This window comes from Odocoileus virginianus, chromosome X (genome assembly GCF_023699985.2).
Source record: "Odocoileus virginianus isolate 20LAN1187 ecotype Illinois chromosome X, Ovbor_1.2, whole genome shotgun sequence".
In the NCBI taxonomy this organism is placed as follows: domain Eukaryota; kingdom Metazoa; phylum Chordata; class Mammalia; order Artiodactyla; family Cervidae; genus Odocoileus; species Odocoileus virginianus.
In genome coordinates, this window is record NC_069708.1 from 22,980,931 (window position 1) to 23,005,856 (window position 24,926).

At 40.6% G+C, this 24,926-nt stretch overlaps 1 protein-coding gene across 1 annotated transcript in view; it reads right to left on the reverse strand.

Annotated features, from left to right (window-relative positions):
- Nucleotides 1-382: 382 nt before the first annotated feature.
- EDA2R (ectodysplasin A2 receptor) overlaps nucleotides 383-24,926 on the reverse strand; it is a 119,439-nt gene continuing 94,895 nt past the window's right edge. Inside the window, exons 3-6 of the mRNA XM_070461793.1 lie at nucleotides 19,221-19,399; nucleotides 16,706-16,876; nucleotides 13,426-13,812; nucleotides 383-10,638 (exon numbers count right to left, since the gene is read on the reverse strand). Of these exons, the coding sequence (XP_070317894.1) occupies nucleotides 13,436-13,812; nucleotides 16,706-16,876; nucleotides 19,221-19,399 (727 nt within the window). The 3' untranslated portion in view covers nucleotides 383-10,638; nucleotides 13,426-13,435. The remainder of the gene's footprint in view (nucleotides 10,639-13,425; nucleotides 13,813-16,705; nucleotides 16,877-19,220; nucleotides 19,400-24,926) is intronic.

Genomic DNA, 24,926 nt, shown 5'->3' on the forward strand with positions numbered 1-24,926 from the left:
AGATAATAATCTAGACAGTCTAAAGATAATATGCTTCTATGCTTTAAGAAATACTATGATCAAAATGAAAAAAAAAAAAAAAAAACTCAGATATTTTGCAGACTTAAGATGGAACCCTGTTTTAACAAGGGCTAGTTTAGCACACAAAAATTTTAGTAGATCTGTAGCCTACAAAAAAGACAGATGCCATAAGCAATTCAGAAATATTGAAGGAAAACTTAGATTATAACCCAGATCTCTTGGCTGGCAACTCAGTGAATCCCACCACCCTTCGTGCTGGATCCACTGATAAGAAACATGTTTCATTGCTATACTCACTGAGCAAAGACACACCAGCCAAAGGAGGCACCTTAATTATTTGAAAGCAGAATAATAAACAAGGTTTTTGGATGCATTTTTTCTTTATTGGCTAATATGAAATATCTCCAGAGCATCAGAAATAAAACATTCTGTCAGTAGCTACCACAAACATAAGGCTCAAGATTCAACAAAATGTCTCCAAATAACCAACTTAGGATAATAAAAGTAATTGAAATTTACCCACATTCAATGTAAAACACCAGAGACCTTGGTAGTGAGGTGAGCAGGGTGTTACATGCATAAGAGATTATCTTCCCAGTACAGTAGGGGTTTGTGTTTCAGAGAGGGTGCTACAGTATTGACACTCTTACTGAGCCTGAGTCTGAGAACCTTGAAGGAGAAAGTTGTTCTCCTAGCCTCCTCTCTGTCAAAATTCAAATCTAGGTATACAGAGAAGAAAATACTGAACCAAAAAAGTAAACTCATACCCAGCAAATACTTCCCCTCCCTTACAAATAAGAACACTTTTCTTTTGCTAGTTCAAATATAGACAACTCAATTATTATCTAGTCTTAGGGGCATGTTGAAAATGTTTCTGTCACGTGTCTTTTGTGCTTCCACTAACAAATATTACCCAAATAGAAAAGACACATGAAAGCAAGGCATTCAAAGATACCTGTACTTTAAGAGCAATGAAATCTTTAAAAGCACTCCCCAGGAACAGAAACTTTAGTGTGACATTTGTGATGGCCAAGCAGCAATTATGGAGAAGAACATGGCAACCCCCTCCAGTATTTTTGCCTGGAAAACCCCATGGACTGGACGGAGGAGCCTCTTGTGCTGTAGTCCATGGGGTCACAAGGAGTCAGACACGACTGAACGATTTCACTATAAGCAGTAATTATAAAGAAGAAAAGCATCCTTCACCTCACCTCTACACAAGATGTCTTAAAAAAAGCAAAGTAAAACATTTCCCTAGTTCAATTGCTAACTACAATTTTTGAAATTAACTTATTTAATTGGAGGATAATTACTTTACAATATTGTGATGGTTTTTGCCATACATCAAGATGAATCAGCTACAGGCATACATGTGCCCTCCTCATCCTGAACTCCTCTCCTAGAACCAAGGTGATTCTGGGTATGACTTGGGATGATCACACAAAGTTCATACCATGAGGACCTTGCTCCTGGTTGGCATACCTGTGTACTGAGGTAAGCTTGGCAACAAAGGGTGGTGTCTTAATTGCTACAGAAAAGGCCATTGCTAAGAAGTTATTCTGGGCTGTGTATTCTAGTCGGAAATTTTCTTGTCTTGGGTGGAGCTTACAATGAGCTTTGTAGTGATTGTGTTTAAGGATATACCATTGGGAAATTTTGCTACATGGCTGCTGGTTTTTTTTTTCTGCAATGTTGCCCTCAGTGTCACTATGGTAACTGTACCACGTTAAAGCAATTGTTAAAGTGAAATTGTTAAGGGTAAACAGTGGAGAAAGCCCTGGTCTGGGGATCAAAAGACAGGTTAGACTGACCTCTAGTCTGCCAAGTGATATATCTAATATAAGCTGTTTTTCTCTTCTTCAAAAGGAATATTATAACACCCTATTCAGGGGATTGTGAGGGTGAAATGAGACCACAAATATATAAAAGAGCTTTGTAAATTATAGTCTAGAGCAGGCACAGTGAAGATGGCTGGCTGTAATATTTTATCGATAATATAATTGTGACACAATCACTACCTTTCCCATAGATGCAGCGATATTAGACTTGAACCATGGCAATGCAAATGGTGACGTTTGAATACCTAAGGCCTCCTCAAGCTGAATCATCTTCAATTTGGATACTGGTTCTTGCCCTGCCAGAAGCTCCAGACATGGCTAATTAGAATCAGTGAGATAAGAATAAACTGTCCCAGAAAGAAAATAACAGAGAACTTAAAAGTCAAGACCTAAACCCTTGGCTCACACATATTTACCAATACCTGTGTTAGGTCAGGCTGCTTGATACAGGCTTGCAATTCAATTGCTTCTAATCCCCAGTGCAGTACAATGGGAACTTTTAATTTTTTCCTAGGTACTCTTTAGCACCCTGACTAGTGGGTTGCCCTGGGAACCCTTAATCAGTGTTTGTAGATGAACTGTTCCCAATGATACATTTAATAAAACCTTGAAAGCAGAAGTCTGTTGTAGAGAGCATTCATTTGCCAGTGCTAGGACCTATTGAAGTGCACATGCTGTTTAGTGTACTTAATTAACCACCAAGTAATTGTGGGACAAGAATTAGCTGTACAGGACTCAACAACAACAACAAAACAGAAAATACAGAAGAATACAGCCTCCAAGTTACTTATTACATCATGGTCATGAGATATATCAGTCCAGTTCATTTGCTCAGTCATGTCCTACTCTTTGGGACCTCATGGACTGCAGCTTCTCTGTCTATTACAAACTCCCAGAGCTTGCTCAAATTCATGTCCATCGAGTTGGTGATGTCATCCAACCATCTCATTCTCTGTCACTGTCATCCCCTTCTCCTCCCACCTTCAATCTTTCCCAGGATCAGGGTCTTTTTTAATGAGTCAGTTCTTTGCATCATGTGGCCAAAGTATTGTAGCTTCAGCTTCAGCATCAGTCCTTCCAATGAATATTCAGGATTGATTTCCTTCAGAATTGAATGGTTTGATGTCCTTGCTGCCCAAGGGACTCTCAGGAGTCTTCTCCAATACTGAAGTTCAAAAGGATAAATTTTTTGGTGCTCAGCTTACTTTATGGTCCAACTCTCACATCCATACATAACTACTGGAAAAACCATAGCTTTGACTATAAGGACCTTTGTTGGCAAAGTAGTATCTCTGTTTTTTAATATGCTGTCTAGGTTGGTAATAGTTTTTCTTTCAAGGAGCAAGCATCTCTGAATTTCATGGCGCAGCCACCATCTGCAGTGATTTTGGAGCCCAAGAAAATAAAGTCTGTCATTGTTTCCATTGTTTCCCCATCTATTTTCCATGAAGTGATGGAACCAGATGCCATGATCTTCATTTTTTGAATGTTGAGTTTTAAACCAGCTTTTTCACTCTCTTCTTTCACTTTCATCAAGAGGCTCTTCAGTTCCTCTTTGGTTTCTGCAATAACGGTGGTGTCTCCTGCATATCTGAGGTTATTGATATTTCTCTCATGAGATATATCTTTAGGAATTAAAGGAAAAGCATAATTCTGAAGGAATAAAACTGGAAGGAATGATGAGAAATATGAGATCCAACTGACATATCAATAGAAAGAGACAGTAGGTCTTCTTTCCTCTCCCCACTCAGCTACCCTTATGTATGTTGGAGGGTATATTTGGAGGTCTGCTAGGAGGTACTTTGGGGAAATCAGGCCCAAGAGGGAAGGTCACTTTTGCTCCTAAGCTTTCTATAAGGTTCCAAGAAACCAAATTCCCACCCTGCTCCCTGTTGGAGGCAGGGAGTTATAGGACTTCAAATAAAGGGTGAGGCTCAGGAGATTCACAGGGAAAATATTTGCCCCACCCTATGTTGCAACACAGAAGTATCACTCTTAAAACATGCATAAGATGGTCCAGCTGACCCATGGAGTGTGGTGAATCTAAAGTGACTTGGAAGAAGGCAGGAGAAAACTTGTAGGCCATAGGAATTAAGAGCTATGTGGAGAGTAAAGCAAAAAAGAAAAGAAACCCTCTCTATCTTGGATGCGGATAAAGCCATGTGCTGTTTTTCAATGGAAGACTATGCTGCTGCCTCCACAACTTAGATTACGGAGCCAGCTGCTTTTTCTGGTGGTGGAAATGAACTGCTTTACTCAATATCCAAAGTCTCTTCCCTATGGTCCTTAATGATCTTTTAAAGGTTATTTAGGCAATGTCTAGTGGATAGAAATAACCAGTGCCCTCCAACACCTCTGTCTGTCCTGCCATGGTGGTAGTGGTTTAGTCGCTGAGTCATGTCTGACTCTTTGTGAACCCATGGACTGCATGGGATTTCCCAGGCAAGAATACTGGAGTGCATTGCCATTTCTTTCTCCAGGGTATCTTCCTGACCCAGGGATCAACCCTGGGTCTCCTGAATTTTAGGTGAACTCAGGGAAGCTGAACCACCAGGGAAGCCCTTCTGCCAGAGTCAAGAGCAGTTTCTGCTTTACCTGACCTTCCCTGGGCTCTACTCTCAGTCATGAAATTCATACTTTGGTCTGGGGATGGGAATGTGGAGCAGGCTGCCTTTCCCAAATATGAATTGCTTTGAGTAAGTTACTACTCCTGTCTTGAACTCGGGTTCCTCATCTTTAAAACAGGTATAATGTATGAAAGAACTTTTTTACAATATAAAGCACTAAAGCATTTATTATTGACAGATTTTTTTCAAATATCTGCAATCTATCTGGGAGAGGCTTTTAAAGATGGGTTATTTGCCCTCTCCCACCTCGAAATAAAGTTAAAGACTCAAGTCACTGCCAAAACTAAGATCAGAGACTCTTAAATTGAACACAGGAGGGTAGGAAGGACAAGTAGGGTGTACACTCCTACTGGTTTCAACCTTTCTCTCTTACCTCCCAGGGGAAAATGAGGTAAGATAGATAGATAGATGAAGTCCTGTCTGACATTACAGCTATTCTCACTTTTCAATCTCTTGAGAGATAGTGCTGATGTAAAGTCTCTTACTTTACCACTGGCAGAGAATATACATCCAGGCTGGATATAAGGTAGGAGTAGGGGAGCTGATGGGAGGCAGAGAGAATAGGCCTGGTATTGTGGGCAAAGATATTACATTAATACATTCAGGCATAAGAGCCTTATTTGGCCCCCCATCCATTTTCCTTCCCCAAAGAGTTGTTTTCTGAAACAGATATGCCAGAAAACCTGCTATTCCAAACACTTCTATAAAATGAAAATTTCAAGACACTGAAGAGGCCCCTAGCTTTAATAATTATGCTATACATCACTGAGTAACTTAAGGTCAGTCACCTTTCATCTCTGAGCCTCAGCTTCATCATAGGAAACCTGGGGATGGTAATCCTGGCCTTCAGTTCAGTTCAGTCACTCAGTCGTGCCCTACTCTTTGCAACCCCATGAACCACAGCATGCCAGGCCTCTCTGTCCATCACCAACTAACAGAGTTTACCCAAACTCATGTCCATTGAGTCGGTGATGCCATCCAACCATCTCATCCTCTGTCGCCCCCTTCTCCTCCTGCCCTCAATCTTTCCCAGCATCAGGGACTTTTCAAATGAGTCAACTCTTCACATCAGGTGGCCAAAGTATTGGAGTCTCAGTTTCAATATCAGTCCTTCCAATGAACACCCAGGACTGATCTCCTTTAGGTTGAACTGGTTGGATCTCCTTGCAGTCCAAGGGACTCTCAAGAGTCTTCTCTAACACCACAGTTCAAAAGCATCAATCCTTTGGCACTCAGCTTTCTTTATAGTCCAACTCTCACATCCACACATGACTACTGGAAAACCCATAGCCTTGACTAGATGGACCTTTGTTGACAAAGTAATGTCTCTGCTTTTTAATATACTGTCTAGGTTGGTCATAACTTTCCTTCCAAGGAGTAAGCATCTTTTAATTTTATGTCTGCAATCACCATCTGCAGTGATTTTGAAGCCCCCCAAAATAAAGTCAGCTACTGTTTCCTGGCCTTGGGTCTGTATAAAGATCGAAAGAGATGATAGCTCTGAGTGCAAACTGCAAAGTTTAGTGCATATATGTAGTAAATTCTAGCATTCACATTCTAATATGATTATGTCTAGTCTTGGTTTTTGCAAGTTAAATCACCTCCAACATTCTGGACTATGTTGATGTTCAGTCACCAAGTCATGTCCAACTCTTCACGACTCCACGGACTGCAGCACGCCAGGCCTCCCTGTCCCTCATCATCTCCTGCAGTTTGCTCAAGTTCATGTCCATTGCATCAGTGACACCATCCAACAATCCCATCCTCTGTCACCCTCTTCTCCTTCAATCTTTCCCAGCTTCAGGGTCTTTTCTAATGAGTCGGCTCTTTGCATCAACTAGTCAAAGTATTGGAGTGTCAGCTTCAGCATCAGTCCTTCCAATGATTATTTAGGGTTGATTTGCCTTAAGACTGACTGGTTTGATTTCCTTGCAGTACAAGGGACTCTCAAGAGTCTTCCCTAGCACCACAGTTTCAAAACATCAATTCTTCAGCACTCTGCCTTCTTTATGATCTAGCTCTCACAACCATACATAACTACTGGAAAGACCATAGCCTTGACTCTATGGACCGTTGTCAGTAAAGTGAAGTCTTTGCTTTTTAGCCTACTGTCTAGGTTTGCCATAGCTTTCCTGCCAAGAAGCAATCATCTTCTAATTTCATGGCTGTAGTCACCATCCACAGTGGTTTTAGAGCCCAAGAAGAGGAAATCTGTCACTGCTTCCACCTTTTGCCCTTCTATTTGCCATGAAGTGATGGAACTGGACGCCATGATCTTAGTTTTTTTAATACTTAATTTTCAGCTTTTTCTCTCTCTTCCTTCACCTTCATCAAGAGGTTCTTTAGTTCCTCTTCACTTTCTGGCATCAGAGTGGTATCACCCACATATCTGAGGTTGTTGATATTTCTCCCAGAAATCTGGACTCCAGCTTGTAACTCATCCAGCCTCAAATTTTGCATGATGGGCTCCGTGTATAAGTTAAATAAATAGGGTGACAATAAACAGCCTTGTTGTACTCCTTTCTTGTAATTCTGTGACCCTGAGCCAGTCAGCTGTTCCATGTTGTTGTTGTCCAGTCACTCAGTCATGTCCAACTCTTTGTGACCCCATGGGCTGCAGCACACCAGGTTTCCCTGTCCTCACCATCTCCCAGAGCTTGCTCAAACTCATATCCATTGAGTCAGTGATGCCATAAAAAAATCTCATCCTCTGTTGTACCCTTCTCCTCCTGCCTTCAATCTTTCCCAGCATCAGGGTCTTTTCCAATGAGTCAGCTCTTTGCATTAGGTGGCCAAAGTATTGGAGCTTCAGCTTCAGCACCAGTCCTTCCAATGAATATTCAGTATTGATTTCCTTTAGTATTGATTGGTTTGATCTCCTTGCTGTCCAAGGGATTCTCAAGAGTCTTTCCCAACACTACAGTGCAGAAGCATTGTCTTTGGCGCTAAGCTTTCTTTATGGTCCAACTCTCACATCCATACATGACTACAGGAAAAACCATAGCTTTGACTAGATGGACATTTGTTGGCAAACTAATGTCTCTGCTTTTTAATATGCTGTCTAGGTTGGTCATAGCTTTTCTTCCAAGGTGCAAGCATATTTTAATATCATGACTACAGTCATCGTCTGCAGGGATTTTGGAGCCCTAGAAAATAAATTCTGTCACTGTTTTCATTGTTTCCCCATCTATTTGCCATGAAGTGATGGGGCCAGATGTAGCGATCTTCGTTTTTTTATTATTTTTTTTGATCTTCGTTTTTTGAATGTTGAGTTTTAAGCTAGCTTTTTCACTCTTCTTTTGCCTTCATCAAGAGACTCTTTAGTTTCTCTTTGCTTTATGCCATAAGGGTGGTGTTAAATTGCCAGTAAATTTGGAAAACTCAGCAGTGGACACAGGACTGGAAAACGTCAGTTTTCATTTCAATCCCCAAAAAAGGACAGTGCCAAAGAATGTTCAAACTACTGCACAATGGCACTCATTTCACATGCTAGCAAAGTAATGATCAAAATTCTCTACGCTGGGCTTCAACAGTATGTGAACCAAGAACTCCCAGATGTTCAAGGTGGATTTAGAAAAGGCAGAAGAATCATAGATCACATTGCCAACATCTGTTAGATCATAGAAGAAGCAAGAGGATTCCAGAAAAACATCTACTCATGCTTCATTGACTACTCCAAAGCCTTTGTCTGTGTGAATCACAGTAAACTGTGGGAAATTCTTAAAGAGATGGGAATACCAGACCACATTACCTGCCTCCTGAGAAATTTGTAGGCAGGTCAAGAAGCAACAGTTAGAACTGGACATGGAACAATGGACTGGTTCCAAATTGGGAAAGGAGTACGACAAGGCTGTATATTGTCACTCTGCTTATTTAACTTATATGCAGAGTACATCATGAGAAATGCCAGGCTGGATGAAGCACTAACTGGAATCAAGATTGCTGGGAAAAATATCAGTAACCTCAGATATGCAGATGACACCACCCTTATGGCAGTTGTTCCATATAAGGTTCTAACTGTTGCTTCTTAACTAGCATATAGGTTTCTCAGAGACAGGTAAGATCTCTCTAAGAGCTTTCCAGTTTGTTATGATCCACACAGTCGTCAAAGGCTTTAGTATAGTAGATGAAACAGAAGCAGATGTTTTTCTGGAATTTCCTTGCTTTCTCTATGATCCAGTGAATGTTGGCAATTTGGTCTCTGGTTCCTCTGCCTTTTCTAAACTCAGCTTGGACATCTAGAATTTCTCAGTTAACGTAATGCTGAAGCCTAACATGCAGGATTTTGAGCATAACCTTACTAGCATGGGAGATGAGTGCAACTGTCTGGTGGTTTTAACATTCTTTTGTACTGCCCGTCTTGGGAATTTGGATGAGGATTGCTCTTTTCCAGTCCTGTGGCCACTGCTGGGTTTTCCAAATTTGCTGATATATTGAGTGAATCACTTTGATAGCATCATCTTTTAGGAATTTAAATAGCTCTGCTGGAATTCCATCACCTCCACTAGCTTTATTGACAGCATTGCTTCCTAGGGCCCACTTAACTTCATACTCCATACTTCATACTGGCTCTGGGTGAGTGACCACACCATCATGGTTATCCAGGTCACTAAGATCTATTTTGTATAGCTCTTTTCTGGGTATGCTGGACTATATAGGCTGCTATTAACACCAAGCAAATAAAATAATTGCTCTATTCATCTGGGCAATTTTTATTTCAAAATGTGATCTATGTAAGGGGGTAGATGTCAGCCTAATTATCCTATTATGGACATAAGGGAGACTTAAAATCAGTACATGGTGCCTATACCTGAGCCTCGATGTTCCAATCTACCTTGAAGCATCAGCCATGGAGGGAGAAGTTCTACTTTATTCTAAGAAGCGTGTGAAACTGGTCGTGATGGTTTAGCAATTGATTGGTTTTTCTCTAAACTAAGAGCACCAATGTTTCCTGAGAGGCCCTAGGGCAGGCTTTAACAAAAACCTAAGGTCTTAAGTGTCCCCCTAGAGCTCAGGGACTTCACAATCACCCTAAAAATGCTCTGAGCTCTGAGTTTGGCCCTGGGGATGTAGAGACTCAACCTTGGGCTTAAGAAGATCAGGCACCATGAAGGGACAAAAGAGGCAAGAAAAGAAGATAAATAAGATAAAAGGAACTTTAGGAAGTACCATTTTAAAGGTCAAAAAGAAACTGAGTTGGATCCCCACTAAAGAAGGTAAGAAACGTGTAAGGGGAAAGGGGGCAAAGGGATTAGCTCTGTGATTGTCACAGCCACAGCAGTCTAAGAGATGTATGGGGAATTGAGGTTTCATGCCTATCCTAACATGTGTGTAGGGGTGTGTGTGTGTGTGTGTGTGTACTGTGGAGGGGAGCAGTGCAGAGTAGTTGAATAGGAAAAGTTTGATTTTGTCCCTAAAGTACAAGGTAGATGTATCAATAGGATACTGAGGCTCCTCCTTTAGGTTCACCTGACCAAAAAGGCAGGCACTAAAACTCTACCCCATTCACTGCCATCTATTCCCCTCTTGTCTAAAACCAAGCTGAGCTAGGAACATGTCTGGTAGTCCCACGACTGGGTAATCTGGCTTTCTAGTCTAGCTAGGATAGGAAAGCAAGAAATGCTGTTGGTTAGTCTTGGGAAAATTATGAAGAATCAATCCTTTGGTAGGATGAGATAGGATGTGCTCTGTCTGTAGAGTACAGGTTGTTGTAGATATCATATCTCATGTCCCTGCTGCTGTTGTGGTTTAAGAACAAGGCAGGAGAGTCCAGAGAGAATGATTGGGCTGCCATGAGCCCAAGAGACCTAGGGAGGGAGTGGAGCAAGTTAGAAACCAATGGGGCAATCTCATTATCTGCTTCTTCTCTCCATCCCTCAAAAAATGGTTTAGGCCAGTGGTTAGGGTACAATAGCAGAAAAACGTCACCTGTTTGAGGTGATGACTTGACAATTCTATCTTACTCTACATTGATAAGACAATTTCACATGAAACTGGATTCAGTTTTAAGTACCCCATACTTTAAATGAACCAAAGTGGTACTTTCCAGACAGGAGATGCTCTCTTTAGACTTCTTCAGGGCTATCTCACGACACAGGAAGCAGATGAGGTCTGTGCATCCCAAGGAGCAGAGCAGGACCCAGGGTTGGTTACTATAGAGGGAAAGAAAGTCTTTCTTTACATTGAGCTCAAATCCATCAGTCATAGCAACAATACCTATTGATGAGTAGAGCTTTCTGACATTGTAAGTATGACACTAACACTTCATGGGGATATTATAAAAGGGACTCAAGCATGGATTGAAAGACTTGGAAGGGAGGTTGGACTATATGACCTTGAATGTATCTAGACTGACCTTAGTAGCAGTCTTGGCTTTCACCTACATATTATTTACATTTTCTTAGGTAAGATACAGGGAGAGGTAGTCAATGGGGAGCCTGGACACTATCATAGCTTAGGAGAAATATTGAAATGGGTGGTAAAGGAGTTCGTTAGTTGAAAAACAAGAGTCCACTCTCATGCTTCATACTGTCCCTTGTTACTTTCTTAAGCTTTTGAGAAAGTAACACTGGCCATGGAATAGTCACATTGATTGAATTGAACAAGCTCTGGATTGGAGCTTCAAAACCTGGGTTCTAGCTCAGTTCTGCCACTGAAATGCTCTGTGACTTTGAACAAATCATTTATCCTCTCTGTGTCTCAGGTCTTGCCTCTATAAAATGAAGCTAACAAACCTTGAACTGCTTACCACAAAGGGATGTTATGAAGACCAGATGACTGTAGTGTATATGTAGGGATATATAAATTGTGACTGGGAGCAAGGAAGGTAAAGAAAAACTAACATGGTTTAAATACCTCTAATGCAGTCATCAAGACAGTATGGTACTGGCACAAAGACAGAAATATAGATCAATGGAACAGAATAGAAAGCCCAGAGATAAATCCATGAACCTATGGTCACCTTATCTTCGACAAAGGAGGCAAGGATATACAGTGGAAAAAAGACAACCTCTTTAACAAGTGGTGCTGGGAAAACTGGTCAACCACCTGTAAAAGAATGAAACTAGAACACTTTCTAACACCATACACAAAAATAAACTCAAAATGGATTAAAGATCTAAATGTAAGACCAGAAACTATAAAATTCCTAGAGGAGAACATAGGCAAAAGACTCTCCGACATAAATCACAGCAGGATCCTCTATGACCCACATCCCAGAATTTTAGAAACAAAAGCAAAAATAAACAAATGGGACCTAATGAAACTTAAAAGCTTTTGCACAACAAAGGAAACTATAAGCAAGGTGAAAAGACAGCCCTCAGATTGGGAGAAAATAATAGCAAATGAAGCAACAGACAAAGGATTAATCTCAAAAATATACAAGCAACTCCTCCAGCTCAACTCCAGAAAAATAAATGACCCAATCAAAAAATGGGCCAAAGAACTAAACAGACATTTCTCCAAGGAAGACATACAGATGGCAAAAAAAACACATGAAAAGATGCTCAACATCACTCATTATCAGAGAAATGCAAATCAAAACCACAATGAGGTACCATTATACGCCAGTCAGGATGGCTGCTATCCAAAAGTGTACAAGCAATAAATGCTGAAGAGGGTGTGGAGAAAAGGGAACCCTCTTACACTGTTGGTGGGAATGCAAATTAGTACAGCCACTATGAAAAACAGTGTGGAGATTCCTTAAAAAGCTGGAGATAGAACTGCCATATGACCCAGCAATACCACTTCTAGGCATACACACTAAGGAAACCAGATCCGAAAGAGACACATGGAGCCCAATGTTCATCACAGCACTGTTTATAATAGCCAGGACATGGAAGCAACCTAGATGCCCATCAGCAGACGAATGGATGAGGAAGCTGTGGTACATATACACCATGGAATATTACTCAGCCATTAAAAAGAATTCACTTGAATCAGTTCTAATGAGATGGATGAAACTGGAGCCCATTATACAGAGCGAAGTAAGCCAGAAAGATAAAGACCATTACAGTATACTAACACATATATATGGAATTTAGAAAGATAATAACAATAACCCTATATGCAAAACAGAAAAGGAGACTCAGATGTATAGAACAGACTTGTGGACTCTGTGGGAGAAGGCGAGGGTGGGATGTTTCAAGAGAACAACATCAAAACATGTATATTATCTAGGGTGAAACAGACCACCAGCCCAGGTTGGATGCATGAGACAAGTGCTCGGGCCTGGTGCACTGGAAAGACCCAGAGGGATCGGGTGGAGAGGGAGGTGGGAGGGGGGACCGGGATGGGGAATACATGTAAATCCATGGCTAATTCATTTCAATGTATGACAAAAACCACTGCAATGTTGTAAAGTAATTAGCCTCCAACTAATAAAAATAAATGGAAAAAAAAATACCTCTAATGAATTAGACACCGTAAAAGGCACTTGCACATGCCATTTCTCACTCACCTCTCACACTATAAGGTGAATAGTATTTCTTACTTTTCACAGATTAAGGACCTGAGGCTCAGAGAGGTGAAGGAATTTATATAAGGTTCACACAGCTATTAGGGAATGGAGGTAGATTTGAAATATAGGACTGCCAGATACTGAGATTTGTTATTTTCCCATTGTACCTTGCTGCTTGAACACATGATGGGAGATAACTGAATATAACTATTAGATAGTGGGGCCCCAAGAAAGTTTTAAAAAGGCCAGGATATAGAAATTGTTATTATGTCAACCTGGCTAGTTACTTGACAACTATAGGCCCAGATCTGATGTATGACTGACTGGCTCAAAATAATTAGCATTACCATTGTTGTCTCTCTATCCACCAGTGTTCTTAGTTTGCTGTTCCTCTACCCCTATCCCTACTGAACTCCAGGGGATAATTCCTCTGGGGATGGTCACCAGTTTCTGGTCTTTCTGTCTTACATTTCCAGCTCACCTCAGTAGAGTTAAGGGCTGAGGACTTCAAAGAGCACAGTGAGCTCCGGCCTGTCTCCAGAGCTTTCAGCTGCATTTCCTGCTAACGTCTCAGCTCCAGTATAGGAAGCAGAACTGGAAAACTTTCGCAGGTCCAGCTCTGTGCATTCAATGGGAGTGTGGACCCAGTGGGAGTGGCTCTCTGAGGCACAGGAGGCCAAGGTAAAAGATTCTTGTATAGGGAAGCCATGAGTTGAGCTGCCGTTGTCATCTAGGATGGAATTAAGTGGCTGGGTCTCAAATATGCTTTCACTCAGTGGGGACTCAGGGCTGGTCTTCTGGCCAGGTGGTATGGGGAAGAGAGATTCCTCCTCTGCTGTCTCACCAGCCTCATACTGAAGCGAACTTCCTGAAATTTGAAACAGAAAGCCACTGGGTCAGAGGAAGCCAAAAATAGGGGCTCTTCTCAGTGGAGCAGTTGGTCCTGAGCACAAAATTGGGAAATATCTGGGAACTAGTGCACTCCTTCCCATCCCTGGGAATCAGAGCACATAGCACCAGGCTGAGCTGACAAAGTTGAGAAATGTATTTACATTGGGGTATCAGATTGAGGCTACCTGGTGGAGGATCAGGGAAAAAGAATCAATTTCTCCAGAGAAAGAGAATCCTTTGTGGGAAGCAGGAGTTTAACAATCTCCACTCTAGATCTGGCAATGAGCTTTATTTCCTGGTGCTATTCCTGTGTATATGTTGTGTTATATGGCAAAAGGCACTTTGCAGGTGGAATTAAGATTATGGACCTTAAACAGGTAGATTATCCTGGATTACCCAAGTGGGCCCAATGTAGTCACATGTGTCCCTATAAAGGGAATATGGAGTAAGAAGTGTCAGAGAGAGTATCAGATATGTGAAATGAAAAGCTTTTGACCACCATTGCTAGTTTTGAAAATGGGAAGGGGTCATAAGCCAAAGAGCAGGTGGTATACAGAAACTGGGACTGGCCTTCAGCAAGGAAATGGGACCTCAGCCCTATAACTGCAAGGAACTGAATTCTTCTATCTTTCTGAATGATTCAGGAAGTATATTATCTTCTGAAGCCTCCAGAAAGGGATAAAGCCTTGGCAACACCTTGATTTCAGCCTCGTTAGATGCTAAGTGAAGATCCAGCCAAGCTTACAAAGCTTCTGATCTATGGAAAGGGTAAAATAATAAATGAGTGTTATTTTAAGCTATTAACTCTGTAGTAATTTATTATAGAAGTGATAGAAAATTAATATGCCTTAATGCATAAATCTGATTCAACATCAGGTTACAAATTAAGAGCCTATGGGATGTATATTTGTTTGACCCCTGCACTGTGGCATTGGTTGCTTTTAATTACAACTCATTGTTAGAACTTAACACTATTTCATACAAAGATTTAGATTCTTGGCTTCTCTTGAAAATTCAGAAGGTTTTGAAACATTGAATATTCCTACATGGTAGTAAACAGCTAAAGCTGGGTAGTAGATTCCCTTTAGACAGGGGGTGAACTAGTCAGTTTGTCACAATTCCTACTCCTCTCTATTGTACCTTATATTGGATCCAATTCACATATTAATCTCACCCATACAAGCCCAGTATGCATATAAGTCAGTGACTTCTGATAAACACTTTCCCCAAATGAGAAAATGTCTTACCCTTTTCCCCCTATGGAGACCATGAGGGAGCTACCTGCCCTCGTATCCTCAGAGAAGGGTACTGCATTATTATTTTGAAGACAGAGGAGGTGCCGAGAAAGGTTACCCATTTCTCCTCTCCTAAGGCAGGGGGAGGGAAACAGGCAGCTCTCAAATGTTGCTTCATCTTCTTCCTTCTGGGCCCTGGAGCCAAAATGTTTCATTGCCCATGCCCAGAGATGGGTCAACTGCTCTTATCTGAGGAACTGGCCTCCAAAGTCAGAGACAAGATGGTTCACCCTGAGCCACAATGTTCCGGGAGACATCAGAAAGTAGAGGTGAGAGAACCAGAGTTTTGGAAGGGTCATAAAGGGATAAGAAGGAAATGGCAACCCACTCCAATATTCTTTCTTGGAGAATCCCATGGACAGAGGAACCTGGCAGGCTACAGTCCATGGGGTCGCAAGAATCAGACACGACTTAATGACTAAACCACAAAGGGATAATAGTGTTCCCCTTGTGTCCTGCATCCCTTGAAATTTTAGATTTATCTCCACTCAAGTGGTAGAGTCAAATGTATCTGCTAGGCTTTTTGAAAATCATATAGTAGGCCCTAGATCTGAACCTGTAAAAGGCAGGTCTATATAAGCAGGATCTTTACACAGAGAGGTTAAAAAGTTGTGTTGCTTTGGATCTAATATCCAGTAGACTGATGAGGAGTCCTAAGCATCTGTGTATCTATTAGAATGTATCTTCCCTTACTAAGTCAACTCCATTTACTAGCCTGGGTTCCTATTTTGGTGTTTCTATTTAGCTCTCAGCTCCCTTGAGGGCACTGAAGGTACACCAAGCCTCAGTACTCTTGATTAAATATTTAACCCCTAGTTTGGTTTTGGCCAGTCACCATCCCACCTCCCCCATATTTGCCCTCAGTGGCCTGGACTTTCTGTCCCACATTCTTGGTTAATGGCTGGACTTGTGCTGAACACAGATCATGATGTTATTCTTAACTTTAAATCTCTTATGGGTTGGGCCATACCTCTTTGGGTATCATTACTGTCTGAGAAAAAATGTCTAATTTTGTCAATTCTTCTGGACACTGGACTCTGTTACTCACATCTGGTATATCACTATACTGATAACCATCGCCTGAGACCTCACTCACTTTTATTACAGTCACGTCTCATTCCAGCCAGCCTCCCTCCTTTTCTGCTTCAGAATCTATACCTATTTGTAGAAATGACTAGTTAGAAAAGAACTTAGAAATTAACTCTATCATTTTAAAGGTTAAGGAGAAAGATTTAAATATTAAGGAGAAAGAAGCTAGATGACTTATCTGAAATTACACAGTGATTTAGAGGTAGATTTAGAACCTAGGTCTCCAGATGCCTTTCTCAAGGGTTTTCCCATAGTGTTGTAGTCCTTTATGAACTCCTGTACGTTAATGAACCAGGTCCTATAAACTCACAGGGTCACCCTCAATTATCTCTGAAGTCTTGTGCCCATTGCTACCCCCCAGATAGTCTACCTTTGAGGCTTTTCATCACTGTAGGGAAAGTCCATTAACTCTCAATCCCAGAAAATTTCCTCTATTCAGCTAGTCAGAAACTTGTTCCTGATTCATGTAATATGTGAAGCAGCTACCCTTACCACGCTGGCAATGTCTGTTGAAGAACTGCTTGCAGTAGAGGAAGAAGAGCCCCAGGAAGGCCAGGGTAAACACCACGAGCAGACTGCTCACCAGTGCAACAAGTGTGGCCTCCTGAGGGGATACTGTGGGTACATCTGCCTTCACTAAGCTCAGCTGGAAGGCACCTGTGAGACAAGAAAGTGGGGGAGGTCAGTCACTATAAGCAGTCAATAGTCATCCTGACACTGGGTCTGGACTTCCTCAAGCCATCACCTTCTCCCTAGGGTCTTCCTCAACTAGGGCTGATAAATTGGTTCTACTCCTTTGTAGAGCAAGGAACAAAGTGGAGGGACTTGGATATATTGCTGATATGGTATAAATTAGTATAGATACTTGAAGATTCATATATCCTATGGTCTTTCCATGTCACATCTAGTTATATAACCTAGAAAAATAGAAACAAACTAAAATGTTCATCAGGGCACAGGATAAATCAATCATGATATAATTCTATAATGTGATATTATATAGCATTTAAAATAAAAGACTTATATGGTTCAATATAAATAATCCAGAGGGGAAAAGTAAATTGGAGAATATATAGTTTGATATCATTTAAGCAAAATATTACAAAATTAAAAAATAACATATATTGCCTATGAATATATATATATATATATATATTTATATGTATCAAAATATGGTTGGAGGGTATGGCAGAGTCATAATGCTCACCAGTTATCCACACGCTTCTCTACATTTCCCATAGTAGTAAGGCCATCAGAGTAATTCTGGCCAATGAACTGTGAGTGGAAGTAATATATATTACCTGCAGACTGAAATAGTTAACAGCTAATATGTCTATCTCCTCTTTCTCTTACACTGTCCCACCAACCTGGAAGCCACATGATTTGATGGTATAGTCACAAGATGGAAGAAGACCTTTGCATAGCAAAAATCAAACTTTTATTATATTAAACCACTGAGATTTGGGAGTTTGTTATTGTAGTATATCCTACCAACAAGATATACACAATTTCATGTTACTGGTTGCCTCTGGGGAGGTTAAAAGAGAATGAAACTCAGAAAGGACAGAAAAATGAGCTCTGTTTAACCTGTGAAATCTTCATTTTTAAAAAACATCTGAAGCAAATATGTATGATTTTAAGATTTATTAATTACTGATACTGTATAATTGAACATTTTTATTTTTTATATTTTTATGCATTTAAAATATTTTTACATGTTTGATATACTTCATGTTTTAAAAAGATATCACTCAAAAAATGTGAGTTGACATATAGACAGTAGACAGACAAAAATGATAGACATAGCATTTGTTGAAGAGCTGGTTTGGTGGTGCTGAATTCTCTCAGCTTTTGCTTGTCTGTAAAGCTTTTGAATTCTCCTTCATATCTGAATGAGATCCTTGCTGGGTACAGTAATCTAGGTTGTACATATAAATGGATAGTGATATGGGTACAGACTAGAACCTAGTACTTCAACCTGTTACCAGTCCTAACCATTAGGGACTCCTATAAACTTCAAATAAATAATCCACAATTGTACAAATGTTATAATTTATAAAGTGCTTCTAACCTATTATTTCATTAGAAATAGACAGCACTCCACAAGGTATGAAGAAAAACAATTTTCATGACTTACATTTTTTTTCAGATAAGGGAAATGAAGTTCAATGAGTTACAATGATTTTTAGGTTACACAGAAAATATATTGTGAAACTATTATTCAAATATAACAGATTCCCTTGCCAATCTTCCCTATAGGAAGGAGGAGGAGGAGAGGGTAGGGGAAGATTTTACTGCCCCATTTTGCTGTCATCCTATGGATTGGGGAAGAAAGGGGAGAAGAGAACTGGATACACACACTGAACTTCAGAGGAGGGTGTCTGCTTTGTGCACGGAATACATTCTTGATCTTGTAGGCCTCCAATACGTGTCTTTTGGTAGAATCTGTGGTCAGAACAATAAGAAATGGCAAGGTGGTCAAACAAGCAATGTACTTGGATTGGTCTGTCTTGAACCATAGGCAGCTTCTAAGAGTCTTGCCCTCTAGGATGCCATCTCTCATTCTGACTCCTTTTGAGTTCTCTGCCTCTATGTCTGTTTCTGACTTAGAATCCCAGACTCCTCACCTCTTCCCCCATTCACCAAACCATATAGCCAAAAGAGGAACTAGTCTCACAAGAAAAGGAAACACTGCTTTGATACCAACTGCTTCCCAGTCTCTTTTAGATCTACAGTGAGATTTACCTTGAAACTTGGGTCTGAGCAAAGTATGCCAGCATGATAAAAAAAAAGCTGTTTACAACTCATCTATAACTGACTGTGTGCTAGGCACTTTATAGGAGGATCTTGAGAAGATACTGTTTTGCCCTCATGGGAGCTTAACCTCATCATTATATGGACAGTTAGAAAACTTCAACTAGGCTCTGAGAGGTAAGGGTCAGTGAGACCTCCAAGGTATAGAGAAGGACCAGAAGAGCTTGACCTCATACAGAAGGCTCACCTGGGCAGACAGTTTCCACAGATGGCATTAGAGGTAGCTGTACAATTGGCCTTCTGGATACGATTGATGACAGCACAGGTGATGCAAGTCTGACATCTATGGTGTCCCCAGCTGCTTTTGTATCTGCGAGGAGGGCAGGCTGTGCAGTATGCATCTCCACCCTCTCCATAACCACAATCCTGTAGAGAAATGTGAGTTACTAACATCACAGAGATTTTGAGAGGATTAGCTATGGGACTAGTGGACACTGCATATAGCAACATTTTGCACACTGCAAGTTGCAACCCATTACTGAATCATGACATCAATTTAAAAGGTTTCAACCAGTATTGAAAGTTGAAATAAGATAAAATAAAATAATGACACCAAATATCAGAGTGCAGAGCATGTACTAAAGCTAGGTATTTATATAAATCATCATCGGCTAGGTCAGTTCAGCACAGTTCACTTGCTCAGTCATGTCCGACTCTTTGCAACCCCATGGACTCCAGCACGACAGGCCTCCCTGTCCATCACCAACTCCCGGAGTTTACTCAAACTCATGTCCATTGAGTCAGTGGTGCCAGCCAACCATCTCACCCTCTGTCGTCCCCTTCTCCTCCTGCCTTCAATCTTTCCCAGCAACAGGGTCTTTTCCAATGAGTCAGTTCTTCCCATCAGGTGGCCAGAGTATTGGAGTTTCAGCTTCAGCATCAGTCATTCCAATGAATATTCAGGACTGATTTCATTTAGGATGGACTGGTTGGATCTCCTTGCAGTCCAAGGGACTCTCAAGAGTCTTCTCCAACACCACAGTTCAAAAGCATCAATTCTTCAGCACTCAGCTTTCTTTATAGTCCAACTCTCACCTCTATACATGACTACTGGAAAAACCATAGCTTTGACTAGACGGACCTTTGTTGGCAAAGTAATGTCTCGGGTTTTTAACATGCTATCTAGGTTGGTCATAACTTTTCTTCCAAGGAGCAAGCACCTTTTAATTTCATGGCTGCAGTCACCATCTGCAGTGATTTTGGAGCCCCAAAAGATAAAGTCTGTCACTGTTTCCACTGTTTCCCCATCTATTTCCCATGAGGTGATGGGACCAGATGCCATGATCTTAGTTTTCTGAATGTTGAGTTTTAAGCCAACTTTTTCACTCTCCTCTTTCACTTTCATCAAGAGGCTTTTTAGTTCCTATTCACTTTCTGCCATAAGGGTGGTGTCATTTGCATACCAGAGGTTATTGATATTTCTCCTGGCAATCTTGATTCCAGCTTGTGCTTCATCCAGCCCTGCATTTCTCATGATGTACTCTGCATATAAGTTAAATAAGCAGGGTGACAATATACAGCCTTTATGTACTCCTTTCCTTATTTGGAACCAGTCCGTTGCTCCATGTCCAGTTCTAACTGTTGCTTCCTGACCTGCATGCAGATTTCTCAAGAGGCAGGTCAGGAGGTTTAATATTCCTGTCTCTTTAAGAATTTTCCACATTTTGTTGTGATCCCCACAGTCAAAGGCTTTGGCATAGTCAATAAAGCAGAAATATATATATTTTCTGGAACTTGCTTGCTTTTTCGATGATCCAGCAGATATTGGCAATTTGATCTCTGGTTCCCCTCCCTTTTCTAAAACCAGCTTGAACATCTGGAATTTCACAGTTCACGTACGGTTGAAGCCTGGGCTTGGAGAATTTTGAGCATTACTTCACTCACATGTGAGGTAAGTGTAATTGTGTGGTGGTTTGGGAATTCTTTGGCATTGTCTTTCTTTGGGATTGGAATGAAAACTGACCTTTTCCAGTCCTGTGGCCACTGCTGAGTTTTCCATATTTGCTGGCATATTGAGTGCAGCACTTTCACAGCATCATCTTTTAGGATTTTAAATAGCTCAACTGAGTTCCATCACCTCCACTAGTCTTGTTTGCAGTGATGCTTCATAAGACCCACTTGACTTCACAGTCCAGGATGTCTGGCTCCAGGTGAGTGATCATACTATCGTGATTATCTGTCTTGTGTTTAAAATATTTTCAAAGAAAAGCAATAAGCCAGAGATGCCTGGGGAAAGAAATTATGAGTGGAGACATATAATAGACTGCCTAAGAGAAAGCTGGAGAAGATTATTTGGGAAATTAGGACACTCAAAAGCACCACTATATTTGGAGGGGTAGTTTAAAAAGGTAGCAGCATGTCTATGGCAAGATACATGATTAGAAAAAAGTGGAAAAAACCCAAAGCTCACATGCAAGACTGACCTACAGGCTAAGTGCCAGTTTGGCTAAGTGTTGGAGTGCTTCAGCACAGAGCCGATCTGCAAAGCCTGGGTGAGATATGTGGGGGTTTTGGGTTGTTATTGTTGTTGCTTGCTTTTAACTACTGGCACTCAAGGAAATCCCTGTTAAAATACTAGCTGAATATGATCTAAATGAATACAGATTTCAGTGATCACATATAACAAGAAATACAGCTTTTGTGCAAATAGTTTTGTTACTGGGTAGGGAGAGGGTCCAAGGGGAACCTCCCTCATGGGCCTCAGTCCTTGTTGAGGACACAAAGAAGAATATGAGCTCTTAGCTGTGGCAAAATCAAGTTTGTTAAGGAAAGATCAGAAACAACACCTCAAGGGAGAGGTAGGCATAGCCAAGAGAGTCACTGGACCAGGAATGATGAAGTATCAGAGATTTTAATGGCGGGATGTTTACATATTTATTTAGATGGGCATGAACTGAGAATTTTGATTGATAGTTGCAAGTTACATACCAACAGGTTCTATTGTGCATGTCTTTCCCATAACTCAGTCTGCTATAATAAGACGTATGTATGCCTGCAATGCAGGAGACCTGGGTTTGATCCCTGGGTTGGGAAGATCCCCTGGAGGATGGCATGGCAACCCACTCCAGTGTTCTTGCCTGGTGAATCCCCATGGACAGAGGTGTCTGGTGGGCTACAGTCCATAGGGTCACAAAGAGTCAGACATGACTAAGCAACTAAACACATGGCACATGTATGTATAGAGTATTTATGAATGCTTAATAGGTTAGAACTGGACATGGAACAACAGACTGGTTCCAAATAGGAAAAGGAGTACGTCAAGGCTGTATATTGTCAACCTGCTTATTTAACTTATATGCAGAGTACATCATGAGAAACGCTGGGCTGGAAGAAGCACAAGCTGGAATCAAGATTGCCAGGAGAAATATCAATAACCTCAGATATGCAGATGACACCACCCTTATGGCAGAAAGTGAGGAGGAACTAAAAAGCCTCTTGATGAAAGTGAAAGAGGAGAGTGAAAAAGTTGGCTTAAAACTCAACATTCAGAAAACTAAGATCATGGCATCTGGTCCGATCACCTCATGGCAAACAGATGGGGAAGCAGTGGAAACAGTGGCTGACTTTATTTTTTGGGCTCCAAAATCACTGCAGATGGTGGTTTCAGCCATGAAACTAGAAGAAGCTTGCTCCTTGGAAGGAAAGTTATGACTAACCTAGATAGCATATTAAAAATCCGAGACATTACTTTGCCATCAAAGGTCCATCTAGTCAAGGCTATGGTAACTTTCCAGTGGTCATGTATGGATGTGAGAGTTGGACTGTGAAGAAAGCTGAGCGCCAAAAAATTGATGCTTTTCAACTGTGGTGTTGGAGAAGACTCTTGAGAGTCCCTTGGACTGTAAGGGGATCCAACCAGTCCATCCTAAAGATCAGTCCTGGGTGTTCATTGGAAGGACTGACGCTAAAGCTGAAACTCCAATACTTTGGCCACCTCATGTGAAGAGTTGACTCACTGGAAAAGACCCTGATGCTAGGAGGGATTGGGGGCAGGAGGAGAAGGGGACAACAGAGGATGAGATGGCTGGATGGCATCACTGACTCGATGGACATGAGTTTGAGTAAACTCCGGGAGTTGGTGATGGACAGGGAGGCCTGGCGTGCTGCAATTCATGGGGTTGCAAAGAGTTGGACACGACTGAGCGACTGAACTGAACTGAACTGAATAGGTTCCCAGCTGCCTAAGGTCACAGCTGTTTATCAAGGGGGCATGTACCAGGCCTGGAGAAACCCTATGGTTAGTTTGTATCCACTGTGTGCCTAGGGAGCATACACTGGAGTTGGAAAGGTCTCCGTGGTTATTTTGTACCATATCTGTGAGCTCTCCTTGGCTGTACTGTGGCATGTCTGGGGTAGGATTTAGAGATCAGCTGGCATCCTTTTCAGCTAGACCACCCCTCATTGCTCATGCCTATCTTCCTACCTGATGGTATGGTTAAAACTCCTAAACAAATGGACTATTATAGCCATCATCAAATAAAGTAACAACTGAAAACAGTTAACAATGGGGAAGGGGGATAATCTGATTTCCAGATTTACCACATTATAATTAAAACATTGAGCGGTTTTTAACAATGACAACAAAAAACACAAGGCATAAAAAGAAACAGGAATGTCTGACCCATTTAAAGTAACAAATAAAATTGACATAAACTGTTCCTGAGGAAGTCCAGACATCAGACTTACTAGACAAAGACAGAAAAGTACTTTCTTAAATGTGTTCAAAGAAAAACATGGAAAAACAGAGACAAAGAATTAAAGAATATAAGGAAATAAATATATGAACAAAATGGGACAATCAATATAGAAAAATTGTAAAAAGGAACAAAACAGAAATACTAGAATTGAAAAGTAAAATAACAGAAATAAAAAATTCACTAGAAGAGTTCAACAGCTGATTTGAGCAGGTTTAAGAATAAATGAGCAAACCTAAAACATGACAGTTGAAAGTATAATGTTGGAGGAGCAGAAATTTAAAAATAAAGCAAACAAAACCTGAGAGACACCATCAAGTGGGCCAATATACACATTATGGGAGACCCAGAAGTAAGAGAGAGAGAAAAAAAATTTGAAAAAAAAATTGAATAAATAATGGCTGAAATTTCTCAAGATTGAGAAAAGACATGAATAACACATTCACCATGCTCAACAAATATCAAGTTGGAAAAACTCAAAAAGATCCATATTGAGACATAAGCAAGATGTAGATAGTCAAAGACAAAATGAAAATCCTGAAGCAGAAGGAGAGAAATCTAGTACAAGGGATCCTCAATAAATTCAAAGTTGATATCTTTTCAGAATCTGTGGAAGCTTGAAGGCAATAAGATGACATACTTAAGTTCCAAAAGAAAAAAAACTGTTAGTGTATAGGAATGCATTCCTATACACTAAAAATGAGAAAACAGAAAGAGAAATTAAGGAAAAAATTCCATTCACCATTGCAAAGGAAAGAATAAAATACTTAGGAATAAATCAACCTAAAGAAACCAAAGACCTATGTATAGAAAACTATAAAACACTGATGAAAGAAATAAAAGATGACACAAATGGATGGAGGAATATACCATGTTCATGGATCAGCATGGATCAGAAGAATCAATATAGTGAGAATGAGTATATTACCCAAAGCAATCTATAGATTCAATGCAATACCTATTTAGCTACCAAGAGTATTTTTCAGAGAACTAAAACAAATAATTTCACAATATGTATGGAAATACAAAAAAACCTCGAATAGCCAAAGTAACCTTGAGAAAGAAGAATGGAACTTGAGGAATAAAGCTGTCTGACTTTAGACTATTCTACAAAGCTACAGTCATCAATACAGTATGTTACTGACACAAAGACAGAAATATAGCTCAATGGAACAAAATAGAAAGCCCAGAGATAAACC